The sequence below is a fragment of the Sorex araneus genome, chromosome 5, assembly GCF_027595985.1.
Source record: "Sorex araneus isolate mSorAra2 chromosome 5, mSorAra2.pri, whole genome shotgun sequence".
Taxonomy (NCBI): Eukaryota; Metazoa; Chordata; class Mammalia; order Eulipotyphla; family Soricidae; genus Sorex; species Sorex araneus.
The window spans coordinates 80,096,597-80,120,916 of record NC_073306.1 but is presented as its reverse complement, the minus strand read 5'-3'; the positions used below and the strand labels follow the sequence as shown (position 1 = coordinate 80,120,916).

General features: G+C 34.9%; 1 protein-coding gene across 1 annotated transcript in view; it reads left to right on the top strand.

Moving 5' to 3' along the window:
- Nucleotides 1-24,320, top strand: part of HFM1 (helicase for meiosis 1) — a 111,847-nt gene that overhangs the window by 27,876 nt on the left and 59,651 nt on the right. The window contains exons 9-22 of the mRNA XM_004619925.2: nt 841-918; nt 2,064-2,222; nt 3,876-4,076; nt 4,158-4,246; nt 7,260-7,303; nt 7,760-7,861; nt 8,232-8,377; nt 9,656-9,750; nt 10,678-10,811; nt 12,567-12,614; nt 15,745-15,825; nt 18,212-18,303; nt 20,815-20,921; nt 21,009-21,056. Of these exons, the coding sequence (XP_004619982.2) occupies nt 841-918; nt 2,064-2,222; nt 3,876-4,076; nt 4,158-4,246; nt 7,260-7,303; nt 7,760-7,861; nt 8,232-8,377; nt 9,656-9,750; nt 10,678-10,811; nt 12,567-12,614; nt 15,745-15,825; nt 18,212-18,303; nt 20,815-20,921; nt 21,009-21,056 (1,424 nt within the window). The remainder of the gene's footprint in view (nt 1-840; nt 919-2,063; nt 2,223-3,875; nt 4,077-4,157; nt 4,247-7,259; nt 7,304-7,759; nt 7,862-8,231; nt 8,378-9,655; nt 9,751-10,677; nt 10,812-12,566; nt 12,615-15,744; nt 15,826-18,211; nt 18,304-20,814; nt 20,922-21,008; nt 21,057-24,320) is intronic.

The window sequence follows — 24,320 nt, the reverse complement described above, 5'->3', positions numbered from 1 at the left end:
TAATATGTTGTAAAAAAAAAAGAACTTGGTAGAGCTTTCAAACTGCAATGTTTGATATCTTGGTGAATCTTAAATAAATTATAAATCTTAAAAATAAATATATTTTAGGGCTGGAGTGATAGCATAGCGGGTAGGGCGTTTGCCTTGCATGCGGCCGACCCAGGTTTGATTCCCAGCATCCCATATGGTCCCCTGAGCACCGCCGGGGAAATTCCTGAGTGCAGAGCCAGGAGTGACCCCTGTGCATTGCCGGGTGTGACCCAAAAAGCAAAAAAAAAAAAATCTTTAAAAATATATTTAAATATATAAATGTTTATGTTTAAATATTAATATATTAAATAAATATATTTAAATATAAGATATTTAATTATAAATATTTTTGTATATTTATAAATCTTTAAAATCTTGAAAATAAAAAATCTTAAAATAAATGCTTGAGTTTTTAAGTTCTTTTAAGATAGTCAATTTCCTTCAGATTTTTTAAATTGGGATTGGAGAGGTAGTACAGTGAGTACCATTTGCTTGCCTTACAAATGATTAACCCCTGGGCTCAATCCCTGGAACACCTTATATTCCCTTGAGCCCGACCAGGAATGATCCCTGAGCACAGAGTTAGGGGTAAGCTCCAAATAATGCTGAATGTGGCACAAAAACAAACAAAAAAGCTAAATTTTCAAATTTTTAAATATTTTTCAAAATGCATTTAGGACACCAGCAAAAGTATGTCTCCATTATTTGTAATGTCTCTATTATTTATAACATGTTAAACTTTTATTAAAATATATTAATAGTATTATTTTTCTTGTCACAGTAAACCACTTGTGCTTTTTTTTTCTCTAGGAAAAATGGGATAGCATGACTAGAAAATGGAGAGACAATTCTTTGGTTCAACTGGTTCGACTGTTTCTTATTGATGAGGTAGTGAATACATTATTCGCTTTTAGAAATAAATATGAAATCTATGTCCATGCCACCCTAAAAGTGCACGACCTCATGTGATCTCAGATCCTAAGCAGGGTCAGGCCTCGATAGTACTAGAATGGGAGAAATAAACATGAAAATACAGGGATATAAAAAGCAACCGTTTTGTTTTTCATTTTAAAATTGATTTTCTTTATATATTTTTGAAGCCACAATGCATATTAACACTGTATGTTTCAGATGTACATCATTGAAATTAATGTGTTCACTTGAAATTTTGGTTCTTTTCCTTGTCATACCAATTGTCCCCAATGTCTTAGCTTACTCTGGTAATTACTAATTGGTCTTATTACACCCTGCTGTTCTGATAACAGCTAAATAAATCTTATTATAAGATTTAGATCATAAGCAGTGAGTACATTAGGTATAAAATATTACGTGTGTCATCAACCACATCCAAACTGTAAGTCTCATTAATACTTAATCCAAAGGAGACTCATATGTTTATGAAAAAGTTTTTACATCAATGGTTATTAGGAAACTGCAAATAAAATAACAAGATTTCACATCACGCTATGAAAATGGCCTGTAATAAAAATGTTAGAAATAGAGTTGGTGGAGATAGAGGAAAAAGGAATTCTAGTACAGTCTTGGTGAGAATATGAGTTGGTGCAGCCTCTGTAGAAAGCAATATAGAGATTCCTTTTAAAAATGGAAATTCTATATGATCCTTTGGAAACCTAGTTTTTTTCAACACTTTTTTTTTTTTTGCTTTTTGGGTCACACCCAGCAATGCATAGGGATTACTTCTGGCTCTGCTCTCAGGAATAACTCTTGGCGGTGCTCAGAGGACCATGGGGGACGCCGGGGATCAAACCCTGGTCGGCCGCATGCAAAACAAATGCCTTCCCCGCTGTACCATCACTCCAGTCTTCAACATCATTTTCTAAAGAGGCTTTTCTTACTCTGTATACTCTTGGTTCCTTAAGGAAGATGTTTCAACCAAACTATATGTTTTGTATTATGTCTTTAAGTGGAAAATGCTTATTTCATTAATAGCAAAGAGAGTGTTACTATCACTATGCATTTAATTACCTGGATTTTAATTTATAGCTAATAATTACTTTCGATTTCTTCACTAGGTACATATAGTAAAGGATGAGGATCGTGGTCCGACTCTTGAAGTTGTAGTCAGCAGAATGAAAACTGTCAAGTTTTTATCTCATACCTTAGAAAACACCAGTCTTGTTATTCCAATAAGATTTGTAGCTGTATCTGCAACAATTCCAAATGCTGAAGATGTAAGTTATTACTTTATTCAAATGTTTTCTTATGACTATTGAAATTTCTCATCATGTTAACCCTAAAGAAAAGTGAAGATTTTAAATTTTTTTGTGGATCACAGAAAAATTTTCTGTGAATTATTTAATAGAAAAGTATGTTATAAAAAGTTATGTGGTTAGACTTCATAGTATGGTAGCGTTAAGTTTTGCTGATTTGGTTTAATAAATTTTTTAAATAAGTTTTTTGTTTACTAATATTTAAAAGTCTTACTTTCATGGGTCGTAAGTGCCTCATAACTTGATTAATAATGCTATTATTATAACCTCCTGCCTCTAATTTTTTAACTAGGACAGTAGAGATTAAAAGTTAAAAAATTGTATAGATGGTTACCACCCACCTTCCCCATTTTCTATGAACCTGACATTGTACAAGTAAAGCATCTACCTTATACTAATATCATCCTTGGGTTTCTATTCCTCTCAAGCTGTACATTGCTTATTTTATCGTTTCCATTATGTCTTCCCAGTGGTGCTAGGGAACCTGAAGGACACTGGGTGATACTAAGCCCAGCTGTGCAGACCTGACAGTTCAGATCTCAAAGTAGCAATGTGGTGCTACATAAGCCCAGTGGTGCCTGGGGGTTCACCAGAACTATTCCTATATGCTCAGGGATAGTCTGCAGCCACACCCATCAGTACACTGGGTGCCATGTGGTGCCACAGATCAAACTGGGGCCTCAAGCATATAAGACATGCTCTCAACATTTTGAGTTCTTCCCTGCCCCTTAATCTATACATTCTTATGTAATCTAATCCTTACCCATGACTAGCTTTGGGAATGTATATATCCTTTATGTGCAACTATTCACCCTTTTGTCTGTCTTCTTATTAATATAATGATCAGTTCTTTAGTAAGGTATGAAATCTGAGTACTAAACCTAGCTATTTGAAGGCAAGCATTCTTGTGACAGCTGTAGAACTTAACTAGTCGATCTAGCATTAAGTCTGAAATATGTTCTTGGTTCTATCATCTCTCAAATGATTTGGCTATTATTGTTCAATGTTTGAAACATCTTTGCAAATTCTTTCCAATCCAAGTCATCCCAACCATTACTCTTATTCTTCAGGTGGTACTTAGGAGAATATATAAATAGTGAGAGTCACTTGTAGGCATAGTGTTAAAAGACATCAAAGAAGTTACAATGGTTGATAAGAAATGTGATTTCTCTGCCGAAGTCTTACTCTGTACTCTTATGAATGAAAATAAAAACAGAATAATAGGGCAAAAGAGATAGTATAGGGTTGAAGGCATTTGGCATTTGTTTTGAATGCTTGTGACCTTGGTTCAATTTCTGACACCCTAATATGAAATATGATCTCTTACACACTGCCAGAAGTGATAACAGCACAGAACCAGGGATAAGCTCAGAGTTCCGCCAGCTGGGCCCCAAACCCAATAAAATTAAAGGTGGAATAATTGATATCATATATCAATAGAATTGTGAAGTAAGTAATACTGGAGAACAATTTTTGGTACCAGGGCATCATGCAGTAGAGCCTTGTACTCTAATCACATTCCTGACTGTTGATGTTATTTCGCTTTTGAGTGCTTTATCCCTGGGTTACTTTTTAGCCATAAAACTTTAAGAATTTTTAATTTTCCTGTTAAAGATTGCAGAATGGCTTTCTGATGGTGAAAGGCCTGCCGTATGTTTGAAAATGGATGAGAGTCATAGACCAGTGAAACTTCGGAAAGTGGTCCTTGGATTTCCCTGTGGTAGTAACCAAACTGAATTTAAGTTCGATTTAAGCCTCAACTATAAAATTGCCAGTGTTATACAAACGTACTCTGATCAGAAGCCTACACTTGTGGTATGAATTTTTGGTTTCTTAATTTTAAACTTAATGTTTAATTTTTAATGTGACAATAAAAAGTGATTCATTTCTTTTTAGTTTTGTGCAACAAGGAAAGGTGTGCAGCAAGCAGCTTCTGTTCTTGTGAAAGATGCTAAATTTATTATGTCTGTGGAACAGCGACAAAGGTATACTTTTTCATTTTATCTTAGATGTAGAAAAAGTTCTAGGGATAATATTTATGATATATTTATGAGATAAAATTAGATTTGTTCCTTACCATTTTGAAGGAAAGGCCAGGGATCAAAGAACGTTTGATATGCAAGGCAAATGCCTTACCACCTAGGCTATCTCTCTGAACCCCTTAACTTTTTCAGGATAGGGGTTGTTATATATATATATATATATATATGTTACATATATATGATTTATATGTAACATATATAAAATGCTTAATATAACCTGTAATTTTCTCTTGTTTTCTCTTCATTACATCGCAGCACTTTTTCCTGATCTTTTGAAATATAGGCTCTTCTCACAGGTTGAGATAGTATTGCATTATTATTTTGATTTGCATTTCCATGATAAGTGATAATGATAATTTTTTCATGTGACAGTTGGCCATCTGTATATCTTCCTTAGTGAAGTTTTCCCATTCTTATAAACAGTGCAGACCCAGCTATTCTCAGGGCCCCAAGACTTCTCTCTTGTTACTGGGATTTGAAGTGGTAGTGTGGGAGTTCAACATTTGATCATGATGTTTGGAGAACATGACTAGCAATTCTCTGTAACTTCAAGGGTCATACTCTGTAGATGCTGGGGAAGCCATGTGATACCTTGAGCTGAACACATTCCAGGCTTGTACTCCTTGATTCATATCCTGAGTCTTTTCCCTCATCTCAATCTTTTTGAGGCCTCATTTTATTTTTATTTATTTCTCTTTTTTTCACTGTGTATTTACATGTTTTTCAGTAGTGTTAAAGTTTGTGCTTTTGTCTATTACTACCCTCGCTCTCCCCAGCCTTCCACCTCATCTTGAAAACCTTAGTTCCGAGTCTAAGAGTTTTTATTTTTTTATTTACCGTTGTCTATGTAATTTTTTGCATGTGTCTAATCAGTGTTCCCAGCATCATTTGTTGAAGGGACTTTCCTTATCTGATTTACTGAGTTTATTGCTCCTTTGTTATAAATTAAACATTAGACATCTAAGGGTTTACTTGAGGACTCTCAATTTTATTGTATTGGCCTGTGAGTCTACTTTCATTCCAGTGCCAGTTTTTATTAGTATAGTTTTAGTGTAGTATAAAGTCAGAGACACCATTGTCTTCATCTTTCTCTCTACGAAAATTGCCTTGTTATTGGGTAATTTAAAGGTTCCAATTCCTTTAAGAATACCAGGGGAATTTTGGTAGGGACTATATTAAGTCTGTATAATCTTTCAGGTAGAATGATCATTTTCACATTGACATTTCTTACAGCCTATGAACATGGAATATTTTTCCATTTTGCTTTGTTTTTGACTGTTTTTAAAATGATGATTTATAGTTTTCATGTATAAGATCTCACCTTTAAAAAAATATTCCTTTCACTGATTGCTTCATATAGAAGTGTGACACTATTTTTGTTATGATAGGTAAATATTTTCTACCATTTAGTAATCTTTTTTTAAGGAAATTAATTTTTCTCTTTATTTTATTTTATTTTTTTGCTTTTTGTGTCACACCCAGTGATGCTCAGGGGTTACTCCTGGCTTTGCACTCAGGAATTACTCCTGGCTGTGCATGGGGGACCATATGGGATACCGGGGATTGAACCCGGGTCGGCCGCGTGCAAGGCAAACGCCCTACCCACTGTACTATTGCTCAGGCCCCAAGTAAAGTATCTTTTTGTTTTAATGATAGTTTCTTTTGTAGTATAAGAACTTTAGTTTGATACAATTGGTTAATTTTGTTCTTATTTTCCTTGTCTTTGGAATTAACTCTTCCAAGACATCACCAAAGTCCGTGTCCTTGAGCATTTTGCCTGTTTTCTCCCATGTATTTTTTAGCAAACATCAGATTTTTAATTTCTGTCACTGTCATCCCGTTGCTCATCGATTTGCTTGAGTAGGCACCAGTAACATCTTCATTGTGAGACTTGTTTGTTACTATTTTTTTGGTATGTTTGCCAGGCTCTGTCATGTGGGCAAGATACTCGCAGTAGCTTGCTGGGCTCTCTGAGAGGAGCGGAGGAATCAAACCCGGGTCGACTGTATGCAAGGCGAATGACCTACCTCTGTGCTATCGCCCCAGTCCACATTTTCAATTAATTTTGAGTTAATTCTTTTTAATTTATTTTATTTTATAAAGTAGTTCACAATATTTGATTACATTTAATATTCAAGCACCAATCCCACCACCATTACATCTTCCCACCACCATATTTCGGGTGTTTCCATTTTATGGTAGTTTAAAGTCAGGGACTGGAATTTCTTTGTGTTTTTATTTTTTCTTTGCCAATTACAATTCTTTTTGCTGTTACTGAGATTTAAAATTAGGCACTTTTCAGTATGAAAGTTAGATAGTCTTTCTTAATTTTTTTTTTTTTGCCTTTTGGGTCACACCAGGTGATGCACAGGGGTTACTCCTGGCTCTGCACTCAGGAATTACTCCTGGCAGTGCTCAGGGGACCATATGGGATGTTGGGAATCGAACCCGGTTGGCCACGTACAAGGCAAACACCCTACCCGCTGTGCTATTGCTCTAGCCCTGGGATTCTAAACTTTTAATAATTAGGATCTAAAGATATCAGTGCAGCAAGTTGCTTGGGTCTGAGATTCGTTTGTGTGTCTCTGGATCATGGACGTGTGGGAGCTTAAGAAGACGATTGCCAGATGTGGGATTTGCCACCACAGCCACTCATACCTGGAGCTTCTTGCTGACTTCTAGAAAATGGTGACGCCCAGAGCTCCTGGAGGGCAGGTGGAGGGACAGTACTTGTCCCCGTCTGGAGCAGCCCAGCACAAACAGCCATTGCAAAGTCCAGGGCCATCTCTGCAGCAAGTTGCTCTGGTCTGAGATTTGTTTGTGTGTCTCGAAAGTTAGATATTCTTCACATCTTCAAGTATTATTACTTTGAAGATATTTTGATTTCATAATCAAAATAATAAATCTGAGTTTTGTGTTCATTGGAATAGCTTAATTTTATTGTATTTTAAAATAGGTTGCAGAAGTGTGCATATTCTACAAGAGATTCAAAACTAAGAGGTATGTTAAGAGATACTGTTTTTCTTTGGGAGGGTCTATACCTGGTAGTTCTTAAGGACTACTGGCTATGCCCGGTGAACAGTGTGGTACCAGAGAATGCGTTAGGGCCCCCCACATGCAAAGTATGTACAAAGCCTGTTGAGCTCTGTCCAGTCCTAAACAGTAGTTTTTGTTTGTTTATTTTTGCTTCTTTGGGGGGTCACACCCGGCGATGCACTGGGGATTGTTCTTGGCTCTGCACTCAGTAATTACTCCTGGCGGTGCTCAGGGGACCATATGGGATGCTGGAAATCGAACCCGGGTCGGCCTTGTGCAAGGCAAATGCCCTACCCACTCTGCCATCGCTCCAGCCCGCCTAGAGAGTAGTTTTTAAATATTATTTTCAGCTACAGCTAAGAGGATTTCATTGCTGATAAAATATTAATATTACATAAAGGGTAATATCTTTCATTATAGATATCATAATATATGGTGTTGCTTTTCATCATGCTGGTATGGAACTGTCAGATAGAAAAGTTGTAGAAGGAGCTTTTATGTTTGGAGACCTACCTGTCCTCTGTAAGTAAGACATATTTGTGTAGATTAATATTTTCAAGAAAACTTTTTAAAGAGAGAAGATTAACTTTTATGAGTTATTTCTGCTTTCCTTCCCTTTATTAATGTCATATATTAAATTTTATTTTAATTTCAAAGCATGCATATACTTGCTAAAGCAAATCTTTGGCAGTTTTAGTTCTTTGTTATGTTTCTGAAGTTAATGCAGTTTGAAAAGTGGAATTTGATAGTTTATTTTGGTTTAAAGATATTTCATAATGTTTTCCTCTATTTCATTAAAAAGATTCCCTATATATACATTTATAGGAATATAACATAAGAAAATATTAAAAGTTCATTTATATGGCTTGAAAGTAATATTAATTTGTTGCAGTTACTACCAGTACTTTAGCGATGGGAGTAAATTTACCTGCTCACCTAGTAATTATAAAATCTACAATGCATTATGCTGGAGGAATGTTTGAAGAGTACAGTGAATCAGATATTTTGCAGATGATTGGTAGAGCTGGTAGACCTCAAGTAAGTGACAGTATTTAACTTTTTGTACTTATTATAAGATGTAGAAAAATTACAAAACACGTGGATTTTTAATCTATAAATTAATATTTTACATTTAACTTTGAATGAAAATGTAAATGAGAAATATATTTTATTTATTTATTTATTTTTAATTTAAAAAAATTTTACTAGAGAATCACTGCGATGTACAGTTAACAGAAAATCCATTCTAATGGAGAAATTTGTTAAGGAATGATCAGGTTTGTGATGTATTTGCAGTTAAATTTTTTTTGTGGTTTTAAGAATTTTTTAAATTTACTTTAAATTTTTGAATAGGAATGCTATTGTAATTTTGTAAGTTATGTCTTTGTATTGAATAGGACTGTCATGCATTGTAGCACATGTATTATTCCTGAATCCTACAGCACAATGCCAGTAGTGGTCGCCAGATATTGTGACAATTGATTATTATTTACTTGATTAGAAACTAATTAGAATATTAACTAATATGTTACAGGACATGCCATACTGATCAATTACTTGAATAAAGAAGTAATTAATATAGGTACTAAAGGAACAATTTAGAAGGAAAACATTTTTTTAAATTTCAAATATTCTTATATAAGTTTTTTTTTTTTTTTGCTTTTTGGGTCACACCCAGCGATGCTCAGGGGTTACTCCTGGCTCTGCACTCAGGAATCACTCCTGGCAGTGCTCGGGGGACCATCTGGGATGCTGGGAATCGAACCCAGGTCGGCCGCGTGCAAGGCAAACGCCCTCCCCGCTGTGCTATCGCTCTAGCCCAAATATTCTTATATAAGTGTAAATTTGTTTTTCGGGTGATACCAGTATACTCAGTACCTACTTCCAGCACGTTGCTCTGGGTTCAGATAGTACTGGCAAGTGAACTCAGGCCACTAGCATGTAAATATCTATTTTGAGCCATATCCCCAGGCCCTTATAAATGTGTAATTTTTCTAGGATAAATTTGATTATAATCACTGAACCTTACAATATTTATCAAGGTCTACTTTGATTTTACCACTGCAAAAATTATTTGCCACATATTTACATCTTTACCCTTTGAAAGTTTTAAAATAAATGTCCAATTAACATTTTGTTTCAGAAGCATTAAGCAGTATTTTTGACCTGGTGCTAATACCAAGTGGGGTGGGGGGGTCATTTAATATTAATTTACTTGAGCCACTAATGAGGATAGCTATCAATAGATGTTTTTCTTTACTAAATTGCATTGGTGTGTGTGTGTATGTATGTATGTATGTATGTATGTTTTACCAGTTTGACACTACAGCTACTGCCGTTATTATGACTCGGCTAAATACAAGAGAGAAATACATTCAGATGTTGGCTTGTAATGACACTGTGGAAAGCAGGTAATAAAATACTTTTAAAAGATAGTGTCAGTATAACCTACATTTTTCTTATAAAATCTTAAAAGAAAATTTGTTTAGAAGGTTTTCTAAGTTAATTTTCTTAATTTTAATTGCCTATAAAGTTTGTATCTTTTTAAGAAATTAAGTAGTTTACACAAAAGAGAACAGTAATGGGGCTGAATAGGGCATTTGCCTTCCACTCGGCCGACCCGGGTTCAAATCCCAGCATCCCATATGGTCCCCCGAGCACCGCCAGGAGTAATTCCTGAGTGCATGAGCCAGGAGTAACCCCTGTGCATTGCTGGGTGTGACCCAAAAAGCGAAAAAATAAGAGAGAGAGAAAGAGAGAGAGAGAGAGAGAGAAGAAAACAGTAATCTATTTCATTCTGATGTGTTTTGCATGTGATAATGTGTAAGAGAAGAAAGAAATGTAATTTTATTCACATTATCTTTGAAATGTGTCTAATGATAGCACTGAAGCTCTGTAGTCCCATTGTTCATCGATTTGCTCAAGCAGGCACCAGTAACATCTACATTGTGAGACTTGTTACCTTTTTTGGCACGTCTAATGATAGACAATCTGAAAATTTTTAATATTAATTTTACAGTACTCTTGGAGAAATAGGTTATAATTCATTTATCATCCTTTTTAGAAACAGTAGTTGCCTACTAGAGATTGGAGTGGAGAAATACAATAATCTTTTTAAAAGTTAAATTGAACTTTAAAGATTTAATTTTTTAATTAAGTATTAATTAAGTATTAATTATTTTGAGAATTAAGAATTAAGCATTTTGGGTATTAAGTATTAAAGTAGCCCTGATGATATCTTCAATTGTTTTTGCTATTTACTATTTCATTTGCTTTAGAAATTATAGCATTTATATAAATTGATGTGTGTTATAACTAATGAAGTTTTTTTTTATTAGTTTGCACAGACATCTTATTGAGCATTTAAATGCAGAGATAGTACTACGTACCATCACAGATGTAAATATTGCTTTGGAATGGATACGATCAACCTTGCTTTATATTAGAGCCTTGAAAAATCCGTCTCATTATGGTTTGTTAATTTGATTTAGAAAAGTACTAATGCTTTCAAGCCAGTTTGGTCTATGTTATATTTATAGATCACAAAATATATTATAGAAACTTCTAGGTAGCAGGACAACAGTAAAAAGTTCAAAGTACACTTAGAGAATACACTTAGAAAACGTCAAGACTAGATAGAAAAGAATATTTTCTATTTTATATGCCTTTCACTAAGATTTGGAATAAGCACCACTAAAAATAGGTCTTTCATTTTTTAAATATATTTTAGAGTATTTTTTAAAAACTCATTTTTTTCATCAAGTATATTTCTCCCGGGGCTGGAGTAATAGCACAGCAGGTAGGGCATTTGCCTTGTACATGGTCAACCCAGGTTCAATTCTCAGTGTTCCAGATGTGTCCCCTGAGCACTGCCAGGAGTAATTCCTGAGTGCATGAGCCAGGAGTAACCCCTGTGCAGTGCTGGGTGTGACCCAAAAAGCAAAAAAAAAAAAGAAAAGAAAAGAATGAAAAGAAAAAAAAGAATATTTCTCCTTTCCCTTTTGTTGTTATTTAAATGGGGGTAGTGCTTGCACACTTAATTACACTGCTCAAGGGGGGTTGCATATATTGCTTGTGGTGCTAGTACATACTTTCACTACAGTGATCTCTGGTGCTCATAAGTTTTGGTTGTGCTATATACCAGGGTTAAAAATAGATATTTTAAGGGGCTGGATCAATAGCACAGCAAGTAGGGCGTTTGCCTTGCACGAGGCTGACCCGGGTTCGATTCCCAGCATCCCATATGGTACCTCAGTACTGCCAGGAGTAATTCCTGAGTGCATGAGCCAGGAGTAACCCCTGTGCATTGCTGGGTGTGACCCAAAAAGAAAAAAATAGATCTTTTAGGAAAATAATTCTACCAAATGCTCAAAATTATTTAAAATAAGTAAAACTTTAAAGTCTTGAATTCTGTCTAAACTGGTATTCAGTACAAAGTATACAGTACTACTATTGCTGCTGAAACTTTTATCTTGTTTCTAAAGTTAACACACATTTGATCGTGTTACTTCTTGAGAGTTCTTTCATGTGGTAAAGATTTCAGGTAAAAATACTTGGAATTAGAAAACCTGACTCATTGCAATACCATTTTAATATACACGAGGTTCAAAATATTCAGTTATCCAAGAGGTAGAAAATGCATCTATTTGGTCACTGTACACAGGTGTAACTTGGTGTTTTTTTTTTTTTTTTAAGTTTGGGGACTATATCTGACAGTGATCAGGGATTACACTTGATTCTGCTCTCAGGATCCACTCCTGGTTGGCTTGTGAGTCCATTTGGGAATCGGGATGGAACCCTGGTTGGCCACGTGCAAGATAAGCACCTACTATCCTATCTCTCTGACCCCAAGTAGTCAGTTGTTACTGAAAGGGCTTCATTACTGGTTCTTTCCTAGAGATGTTTAAGCTTTTTAAAAATCTAAGTTATTGGGGCTGGAGGGATAGCACAGCGTGTAGGACGTTTGCCTTGCACGCGGCCGACCCGGGTTCGAATCCCAGCATCCCATATGGTTCCCTGAGCACCGCCAGGGGTAATTCCTGAGTGCAGAGCCAGGAGTAACCCCTGTGCATCGCCGGGTGTGACCCAAAAAGAAAAAAATCTAAGTTATTGTTTTTTCTATTTAAGATTCAGCATATTCTGTTTTTGTTGTTGTTAGTTGGGATGTAAATGGAGTTTATAATGATTAAGTTCATCTTATTTCATTTTTTACAAATGTTCTTAACAGGCTTTTCATCTGGATTGAACAAAGATGGAATTGAAGCAAAATTACAAGGTTAGATGCATTTCTTTCTAAAAAATTGTATCCTGTACATTTTAATGAAAAAGAATCAGTTGTGAAAGTAAAAATACTCTAAGAAATAATTTTTAAAGTAACTTTGCTTAGAAAGAAAGTGAAAGACAACTAATAATTTCATTCGTATGTTGGATGTAAATAATTTAAAAAACAGCTGGCCTAAAAGAAGTAAATTTACTCCTCGACTTAGTGATAACTATAATGATTGCCAGTGGGAAAGACGGAATTGGGGAATGATCATAGAGGTCTTTTTGTTGATGGGATCAAACTGGAACTTTGGTGTGAATGTGGTGAATCCTATACACAAATAAAAGTCTATACACAAATAAAAGTGTTAAACTATACTCCTTAAATGCTATAATACTGCAAGCTAATGATAAGTCAGTTTATAAGAAGACAAAGTAATCTAACTTGCAGGAAAATTTTTCACATGCAGTTAAAGGTATATTTTTCCTGAATTAATCTATTTTTTAATCCTATCAGAATATCTTTACTTGTATAAGATATTAATCTGTTTTTCTTTAATTTTAAATGACATAGTAAAAAATTATATATACCCATCTATTTATTTTTATTTTTTAGTTTAACTTTAATTAAAAGTGCTTGCCTTATTTGGTTATGGGCTTCTGCTAATAATATGGGCTTTCTGCTAAAATTTTCGCTAAAGATATAGTCTCATCTAATCCCAACTTTATTTTTTAATCACCCAATATTTCACTACCTACCTTTTAATTTAACAAAAGATTGTTAAGCTTTTATTAGGATTATAAATTGCTTTCTCTGCATTGTTCAGAGACTTTTTTCCAGGAAAAAAAGTGCTGCAAGTGTTAATTTATATGTAATAATTTTTAGTATTCACAAACTCCAAAATAAACTATCAAATCATACCAATTAAAAACACTCTACTTTTAGATAGTGGCATAAATATGTATAAGATAGTAACATTTACTGACTAATTTTGTAAAAGAGTTTAAAAATCTTATGTTTTCATCATTATGATAAAAAAAATCACAAAGTTCATGAGATAACTTGCTGTATTCTGACATTGTACTGATTTATATTTCATTACATTAGCATAATCACAATTATCTTTAGTCATTAGAGAGTAGCTAAGTCTTACTTTTAAAGATTTATTATAAAGCTAAATAAAAGGTTTTGGTATCCTTGGAGATCTGCCTTAAGGCTCTTAGGATGGGTCCAAAATTTGATTATACTTTCTTGCTCATTATTTTTCAATATCTCCCTTACTCTTTGAATAAAACCAGGCTTTTACCAGTGCCCACAAAGATCTGTTTAGGTCTTCCCTTCTGTTTTTTTTTCTTTTTTCTCCAACCTGACCCAAACTGTCTCTCCCCTTCTCTTTTTCTGACTTCATCATGTCATCCCCTCCCCCCACACCGCGCTTTTTTACACTGTCTCCAAATGGGCTGTTGCGTGGTTCTTCAAATATACCAGCTTATTCATACATCAGGTTCTTGCAGTCTTCTGTTTCTTATTGTAAAGCTTGAATATATTACCTGCATTTTTATTTCATTCAGATCATTGTTCAGATATCAGTTTCTCTGAGAGGACTATCTAGACTATCTTATTTAAACCTACTTTACAGAGAGGAAGTTAGAATGATTTCATTATTATTTTCCTTGTTCTTGGAAACAGTGGTACTTTATGTTAGAAATCAGGTTAACTACCCTTTCTTTATATCAGAAATTATATAGCTTTATAGAAATACACTAATACTTTAAAATATCTACTCCATTGTTCCTTTGTCAGCATTATTTTCTTACCCAGTATTTTTCAATTCCATAGACTGTATTATTTATTGATTGCTTTCATTATAATATAATTTCTTTAGAAAAGAATCTTGTCTTGCTCATTACTATAAATATAAAGCTTAAAGAGAATAGTGCTCATTCTATAAGAAATCTTTCTTGAATCATTAGCTTACTAAATGTCAGCTGAATAGTGGGTGGTTAAGAAAAGTTGCAGTGAATTAAAATGTCCTACTTAAACAGACATTAAAACTATCAGCTTTCTATGCAGTGATACTCAAACTAAAATACTTCCCCCCCAAACCATGCTTTCTAACTGCTGTGAATGGCTCTGTAGGATTAAATGGGCTGTAATATTCCCACTTTTTGTTCTGAATTCTCTTCAGTTTCTTATGCTTTACAGCATAAAACAGAGGTAACACTGAAAGCAGTTGACTGCTACAATCGCTGAAGTGAACTCATTTTCCTATTTAGAGGATCCTCCCACGTAGCGATAGCGTATTGAGAGATATGGAAGTATATGCCAAAAATATTAGCTGAAATAAGTTCTAAAGAGTTGACTCAAGGGCTGGAGCAATAGCACAGCGGGTCGGGCGTTTGCCTTCTACACGGCCGACCCGGTTTCGATTCCCAGGATCCCATATGGTTCCCTGAGCACCGCCAGGAGTAATTCCTGAGTGCATGAGCCAGGAGTAACCCCTAAGCATTACTGGGTGTGACCCAAAAAGGAAAAAAAAATGTTGACTCAAGAGAGTGGCAAACTCTGAGGAAGGGAAAAGATGTGTTTTGGGAACAATCTTTATAGAAGCACTCTACAATTTGTATGTGTGCCTATTTATATATGTGTGTAAACATGTACACATTTACCTGATAAAAGTTTAAAAAGGCAAAAAGAAAACAGAACAAAACTCACAGCCGTATTGGAACACAGATAGTAAAGTTACTTAGATATGAAGTAAGTCACTCTGCCTCTCTATTCTTTATTTCCTAATTTGTATATGATATGATATTAATATACACTATGCATTTTAAGGATTGAGTTAGTAATTACTGTGTTTTTTAATTAATTTAGATATATTTAATTTTAAAGTTATGTTATTTTATCACTTTGTGTTATTTTTTGTTATTTTAGCAATTTGTACATTATTATTATTAGAATTTTTTAGCATTATTAGTTTACAAATAAATGAGTTTTTTCTTACCATTTAAATAGGTTCTGTTCTTCTCAATTACACAAATATATAACTTGAACATATTTGACAATAAATTACATTTTGTGATGATTCCTCTTTTTTACTAAAATAGAAATGATTTTTTATTTTATTTTAATGATTGGACAGAATTATGTTTGAAGAACTTGAATGATTTATCATCTCTTGACTTGATAAAGATGGATGAAGATGTTAATTTCAAACCAACTGGTAATGTTTTTCATCATTGTTACTAAATTTAACAATTGTTTACTTAAGATTAAATTTAAAAGTTGTTCTAAAATTTAAATGAGGGTAAAATTGTTATCTTAGTGCTCACCAGGGTATCATTATAAGTATGATAAATTTATCGATGAGTCCTACTTAAATTTTTTTTTTTACAGGCACAGAATTTGTCTTACTTTATTCTGGTGATTTAATAGAGGATTGAAGTGTTCAAATTTGGGGGTTGCTCCAAACCTGTTACAACATTTAAAGACCCCCTTTCCCTAGTTCTTTTGTTGTTGTTGTTTATTTGTGTTTAGGTCACACTTGATAGAACTCAAAGGCCTATTCCGGCTTGTTGTCCACTCTTGGAGTGTTCAGGGGACCATATGCAGTGCTGGCTATTGAACCCCAGCCTGTAAGCCGTTGAGTTATCTCTCCAGGTCTCCTTTTACCAATTCTTTTTATTTAACTTTATTTAAACACTGTGTTCCAGCACCAGTTCCACCACCAGTGTGACCTTCTTTCCACCATTGTCTCCAGTTTCACAACCCCTCCATACCCAACCCTGCCCCCTTGGCAAGAACAAAATAATTTGTTTTGTATATTCCTGTTACAACAAAATGGTAGTGGAATTATCAAAAAGTAGTTCGGTAAAAGAAAATGTGTGTGATGACCTCTCAGAGTCTGTGTTGCAAGCCATAATGCCCAAAAGTAGAGAGAGATTATGGGGAGTATTGTCTGCTATGGAGGCAGGGGGAGGGTGGAAAAGGGGGGTATACCAGGGATATTAGTGATGGGGAATGTGCACTGGTGGAGGGATGGGTGTTTGATCATTGTGTAATTGTAACCCAAACATGCAAGCTTGTAACTATCTTGCAGTGATTCAATAAGATTTTAAAATTTAAAAAAAAAGAAAATGTTTGGAAATTGTTATATTTCACTATGGTTTTTTAAGTCATTGAGTGTTTACTGAGTTGTTTGTTATTAGTTGAGCCTTCTGTATTATTGTTTTCACTTATTGAGCAATTTTTAATAAAAGAGTGCTTTTCTGCATGATTCCTTAACTCCTGTCTCTATTGCTGTCTGTCTTTTCCCCCCCTCCTATTTAGATTATAATAAGAAAGGAAGAAATCTTTGTAGTTTTTAGTACTCATGACTAGAAATTTATTGGGAAGAGAAACATTGACTTCATTATTATATATATATGTCTTTTAAGAGACTACCTTATTAAAATAATTTTTATTTTATTGAATCAGCATGAAATATAGTTACAAAATTAAAATCATTTTAAGAAAACTATTGTAGTCTCTTCATTGCAATAAATCACTTCATATGTATCTCCTGAATTTGCTTCTCTGATTCAGTCCTATTAGCGGCTGTCAAAGAGAATCAGCTGGGACTGGAGCGATAGCACAGCAGATAGGGTGTTTGCCTGGCACACGGCCGACCCAGGTTCGATTCCCAGCATCCCATATGGTCCCTCGAGCACTGCCAGGAGTAATTCCTGAGTGCATGAGCCAGGAGTAACCCCTGTGCATCGCTGGGTGTGACCAAAAAATCAAAAAAATAAAATAAAAAGAGAGAAAATCACCTATAGAACCAAACTGTCAGCAGTCAAACCCTGAAATAAGCTTAGGACCTTTGGGAAAATCCACAGGATTAGAGAGTTCTTGCCTTTTGATATAGAAAGAAAGCTGGATTTATGGGAAACACTCAAATGGGGACAGTTACTGTTGCTATGTAGAGAAACTTGAAATTATAGCTTAGATAAGGGTAAAGTTTGCTTAAAAAAACACTTAGTATTTGCTACAAAAAGTTTTGCTACAAAATTTGATCTGGAGTTTTATCTTTAGTTTTTCCTCCTACTACAATTTGATATTCTACAATATGTTTTAATAATATAACTTTCTCATAGGAAAAAGGTGAAAAAGAGATTCATGTCTGTGCAATGAAAACTATTTACTCATACCATTTTCCTTTATATCTCTGTAATAACTGTTTTCCAGAGAAATAAAGAATAATATGTCTGCAAATATGTACTATATGATATATACAAGATATGCCCAAAACAGTAATGATAGGTCTTATTCCCCTGACCCTGAAAGAGCCTCCAATTGCTGGGGAAGACAAATAAGAAGTGGCTGCTAAAATCTCAGGGCTGGGAGGAATAGAGACGTTACTGGTGCCTGCTTGAGTAAGTCAACGAACAACGGGATGAGAGTGATATGACATTGATACATATATGTAAAATATACATATCTAATATTTATATGTATATAAATACACATATAAAGGTATATTTAGATGATAGGGAAATATTTTAAACCGATGGAAAAGCAAGTATTTTCATTGATGGAGTAAATTTTTATTTTTCCATATTTTTCCACAGAGGCAGGAAGATTGATGGCTTGGTATTACATTACATTTGAAACTGTAAAGAGATTTTGTACAATCAGTGGAAATGAAACTTTATCTGATCTGGTAAGTTAATTTTCACTAGAAAACTAATACATTATGAATTAGTTTAAAATAAAATTGAAGAAACAGTTTGGTAATGTATCTCATATAATTTAAGAATGGATAAATAGGGGGGAAAAGCACATAAATAATACCTTTATCTTAAATACCTTTTATCTCATATGCCCCTTATATATATATTTAATTATGTGATGTGGAATATTTCTCCTTAGAAAATATTTTTTTGCCTTGTATGTGGCAGTATCGGGTTTGATCCCCAGCATCCCATATGGTCCCCCGAACACTGCCAGGAGTAATTCCTGAGTGCAGATCCAGGGGGAACCCCTCAGCATCACTGGGTATGACCCCAAAATTTCCCTCCCCCAATTTTTATTTATAGTTACATTTCAGAGCTAAGAAAAAATACATACCCCAAACAGGGATGATAACTGCCTTTCAACTTACATTGACTGTAAGTTGAATGTAAGTTGAACTGTAAGTTGCAGTGACTGTAAAGGATAATAATGCTGTAAAAGATTCAAAGACCATGTGTCATGGAAAGTCTGCCATGTGTAGGAACAATGACCGACTTGTGTGCCACATATAATTTTTTTTATTTTTAAATTTTTAATTTTTGTATTGAATCACCATGAGAGCAGTTACAAAGCTTTCAGGATTATGTCTCAGTCATACAATGATCAAACGCCCATCCGTTCACCAGTGCACATCTTCCACCACCAAAAACCCAAATATACCCCCCATCCCACCCCCAAACCTGCCTGTGTGGCAGATGATTTTCACTTTACTCTTTCTTTACTTTGGTTACACTCAATTTTTGACAGAAAACCAGCTATTATTATTTGGAATTTTCCCCCAACAATCAGACCTGCTGAAAAGGCATCATTAGATAATTTGTTTTCTATTGCTGATAATGAAGAGCATATGATGTCGCACGGCTGAGACAGCAGCCCCACAGTTTTGGAATTCTGGTATTTTAGTAATTAGGTACAGAGGTATTTCTTCCAGCAGCTTCTGCATTCCTAGATTGGTTTGTGTGCCTCTGGGGTCATGACTGTTAGGAGCAGAGGAGCCATTCGTGGGCAGCCGCTCAGGGTCTCATCTGGCCGGTTCTGCCCCGCCCCCATCGCAAGATTTCCCGAGTGCCCCACACTTCAAGCTCTTACCTCTCTGTCCAATTGGCTCTGAAAGGTGGTGGTCGCCATGCTGCCACAAAGGGGAAAAGGCCAAGGGACAAAAACCCTTCCCCTCCTGGGGTTGCATGGGGCCATAGCTTAGTTCAGAGTCCAGGAGAATTTCTGCCAGCAGTCGCTGCATTCCAGGATTGGTTTATGTGCCTCTGGGATCATGGCCGTTCAGGGGCGGAGGAGCCGTCCCTGAGCATTTCTTTGTATATCAGGAAAGGTCTCGAGGCTGCAGAAGTGGCTGTGCAGTTGGGAGAAATAGTCCTGGCCCCCACATACCGGAATCATGTTAGTAGAAGCTCAGTGTCGCTGGGATTCTATCTGGAAAAGGTAGGGAGACTGCACCTGCTCCATCTGGGGCACCCCAGTGTTATTGGCTCGGTTTGGGGTCTGGAGCATTCTCCGGTGTGTGGTGCCCGCCGGCCAGGATTCTTCCGCCACGTATAAATTTTTCCCTTAATATTTTTATGTGAATAAGAATAGCACTGGAAATATAATAGTATTGGTGACAATCCAGACAAAAGAACTGCGGGTAAAGAAAATGGGAACAAAACTATTAAAATATCAGCAGCAGCCTTTATAATCATTAGTATAGTCCCAGTGTTAGGCATAATGTCTAACATATAACAATTATTTATAAAGCTTTTTAGTGGATCGTGAATGAATCTTTTAAGTAAAATTATAAAGCAAAATTTTAACTCATATTAAATGATTAAACTATAACATCCTAAAGCAGCATAAAAATAAATGAATACAGAGAAAGAAATTTAGAGGAAAAGATGAGGAACATAATTGTGGGTATGGTGGAATGGGAGGGATCTTAGGGACGTTGGTGGAGGGAAGTGAATATTCTTGTGGTGAGTATGGTGTTAAAATTATATATGCATGAAGTACCATTAATAGTATTTTAATTATAATACCTCAATAAAGATTAAAAATAAAACAAAAAGGGGCTGGAGCAATAGTACAGCAGATAGGGCGTTTGCCTTGCATGTATCCAATCCGGGTTCGATTCCCAGCATCCCATATGGTCCCCCGAGCAGTGCCAGGAGTAATTCCTGAGTGCAGGAATAACCCCTGAACATCACCAGGTATGACCCAAAAAGCAAAAATGAAAAAAAAATTTCTGAAAAAAAATCTAAGATTGAAGATAAACATCTTACACTGCTTAATAGTGATAAAAATGGCAAAGTTCACATATCTCTTACTCTTACACCCGTACTTCATCAACTAAGGATATTTTAAAAATATATTATGATAAATTTTGAAAGAATTAAAAGGATAAAAATGAATAATGAACATAATGAAATGAATAAATACTGAATGTTTTTAGGTCACAATGATATCCAGTTGTAAGGAATTTTTAGATGTAAAATTAAGAATAAGTGAAAAGAAAATGCTGAATACTTTGAACAAAGATCCAAACCGGATAACTATCAGGTACTAAAACTAAACATTTTAAGAAATTTTCAGAGCTTTAATTTAATTTAAATAATAATAAATTTTTGCCTTGTGTTTTTATTCTAGGTATCCAATGGAAGGAAGAATTAAAACAAGAGAAATGAAAGTAAATTGGTAAAGATAACTATAATATCTCAAAGCACTACTTATTCATAGTTCATATTTATGAAATGTTATTAAATTTTTAAGCATTTAAAATTTCTGTATTATAAAGTTGGATATATTTATGTTAAATGATTCAGAATGTAAATGTGAAATTAATTAATTTCCAAGAACTTTTTTTTTTGCTCGTTTTTTGGGTCACACCTGGCAATGCACAGGGGTTACTCCTGGGTCTACACTCAGGAATTACTCCTGGCGGTCCTCATAAGGGATGCTGGGATTCGAATCCAAGTTAGCCTCATGCAAGGCAAACGCCCTACCCTTGTGCAGCCCCTCCAAGAACTTTTAGACTTCACTTAAAATTGATTTATTTGTAATTTTTAAAAATATTTATTGAGAATGTTTTCTGTTGAAGCAAAGTAGGTGACTGAGAGAAGACATACACATCATTAGGAATTTTCAAGTTAGCTTGAACAGGAACCCTGCAAATAAAAATAATGGGCAGTATGAGAACATTTCAATAATTACTTATTGAATAATAGACATTCTAGATAAGATAGGCAGTAAAAGCAAAAACATGAGTGAAAGAATGCATATATGACAGTAAGGTGAATATCTTTCTGGAATGGGAAATTTGTAAAGAAAATTAATCACTTAAAGAGTAGAGTAAGGTAATACAGCAATTTGTAGTGATTTTTACCCCAGTTTTCTGCCATAAATGCGATTTTTTTCCCTCCATATAAAATGCTTAGTTATCTGAGTACTTATTTTGTAGTGTTTAATTTTTTAATTTAATTTAGATCATTTAATCATTTTAAATAAAATTATTTCCCCTCCTCTTCCCACACTGTGCTGGGGATTTAATTCACGGCCTCCAACATGCAAAGCATATGCACTGAGTCACATCACTGGCTGAAAATGATTTTTTTGTTGTAGCTCAATCAAACAAGTTAGGCAAATAATTTCTTTTTCTCTTTAGGTAGAGTCCATTCTTTCTTTGGAATACTCCTGGACATGCCATGGAATTTTATTTCCCAAATACCTTGAAGTGAGGGAATAACTCACCAGGCAAATATAAAATTGGAGAAATAGAAGTTAATGTTTTGTTTTATGATTGCTTTTCTAAAAATTCATATATCCTTAGATATCACAGAGAAGTTAAAGATAGTGTAGCCCAATTACTTTAAAAAAATTTTTTTATTAAATCACTGTGAGATAGACCCTCACAAAGCTGTTCATGATTAGGTTTCAGTTATACAGTTGTAACACCCATCCCTCTACCTGTGTAAAGCCCAGTTATCTTATTATGCAAATGAAATTATGCCCAGATAAGTTGTGACTTGTCCAGAGCCATATTCCTATACTGTAATAGATTAAAACAAGAAACAGAATCTTGAGACAATTTATGTTGCTATGCTGAATTCAGATAAGACAAGAAATTTCTTCCAAAACACCCTTTTGGGTAACTGTTTGGGTAACTTGAATTCTTAGTTCTTCCATTAGCATTGCCTTAAACTGGATCCTAATGTTTTATAGGGGCTGTCAAATTTAAAGTTTATAGCTTCACAATTTTTATACTCATTAAAATTTAATATCTCATTATCAGCCACCATTGTACATTCAGTCAAGTATGGTCAAGCCATGAAAGTGTGTATGTTTATTTTTATTAACCTAAAATGTATAGACTTGTAATAGATGATAATAACTAATAATTGCAACTTTCATATCCTTTTCTTTTTTTTTTTTGAAGTTTTATTTATTTATTTTTTATTTTTTTTACAGTTACAGATTTATACATTTTTTTTAATTTATTTATTTTTAATTAGAGAATCACCGTGAGGGTACAGTTACAGATTTATACACTTTTGTGCTTATACTTCCCTCATTCAAAGTTTGGGAACCCATCCCTTCACCAGTGCCCATTCTCCACCACCCGTAAACCCAGTGTCCCTCCCACCCTCCCCAATCCCATCTCCCCCATATCCTTTTCATATCCCTCTCATATCCCTGTTAATGTTTCTAAATTTCACATCTGTTCTTCTTTAAGTGGATATTGATCCTCTTAGTCTTTTTTTATACTTCAGTATCTGTCTTTGATTTAAGATTTAAATAATAATAATAATAATAATAATAATAATAATAAGGGCAAAAAAGGTGCCTCACAAGCATTAGGCCCCTCATCACCTCCAGGATGACTAGACCAGCAATTCATTGCTAAGGCTCAAGGCTATGCTGCTGTGACAGCTCTTCAGTCTCTGGGATTACCTGGGTTAACCCTAGTGATACCTGGGAGCTTCTCGGTAGGTAGGTTCTAGGTAGGAGGGAATGGCCTTCAGGGCTGCACTCATTGATTTCTGGGAGACTGTGTGGTGCCACGGATTGAACCTGGTCATCCATGTTCAAGACATGGCCTTAAACCTTGTGCTATCTCTCCAGCCTCTAAGAGTTATTTTGTTTGTTTGTTTGTTTTAAAGACTTACTTCTGGATCTTTCATCTCCAGCTCTAGCAGCTTTCTTTTTAACTGATATTTACATGATGTATTTCCTAGTGTGTGATTTTTTTACTCTTTGTTTCTTGTTATATAAGTAAGGCACAGACTAGTGTTGAGTCAAAAAGATAAAATTGTACTTATTTTAATTGTTGATATGTGTAATAAGTACTGTTTTGTTTTGAAAGAGGGCACATCCAGCAATGCTCAGGACTTACTCCTGGCAGTGCTTGGGGGAACCTTATGGGATTGAACTTGGGGTGGCTGCACGGAAGGGAATTGCCCTAACCACTGTACACTATCAGTACTGTTTTGAGTTAACATGACTATTTACTCTTTTTTTTCCAGTTATTTTTTCTTTTGCCTTTTTTGACTCTTTTTCGACATATCAAATATATATTATTTTTATTTCTCTGTCTCTTCCCTTCAAATTTTATTTCCTTATGTAAATTTATACTTTTATATTAATGACTGGGCCAGAGCGATAGCACAGCGGTTGGGCTTTCGCCTTTCACGCAGCCGACCTGAGTTCCTCCGCCCCTCCTGGAGAGCCCAGCAAGCTACCGAGAGTATCGAGCCTGCGTGGCAGAGCCTGGCAAGCTACCCGTGTGTATTGGATATGCCAAAAATAGTAACAATAAGTCTCTCAGTGAGAGACGTTGCTGGTGCCCGCTCAAACAAATTGATGAGCAATGGGATGACAGTGACAGTGACTGATTAATGACTGACATATATGAACATTAAATAATTTTTCCATTTAAGATAAAAAATATCATATTTTTACTTT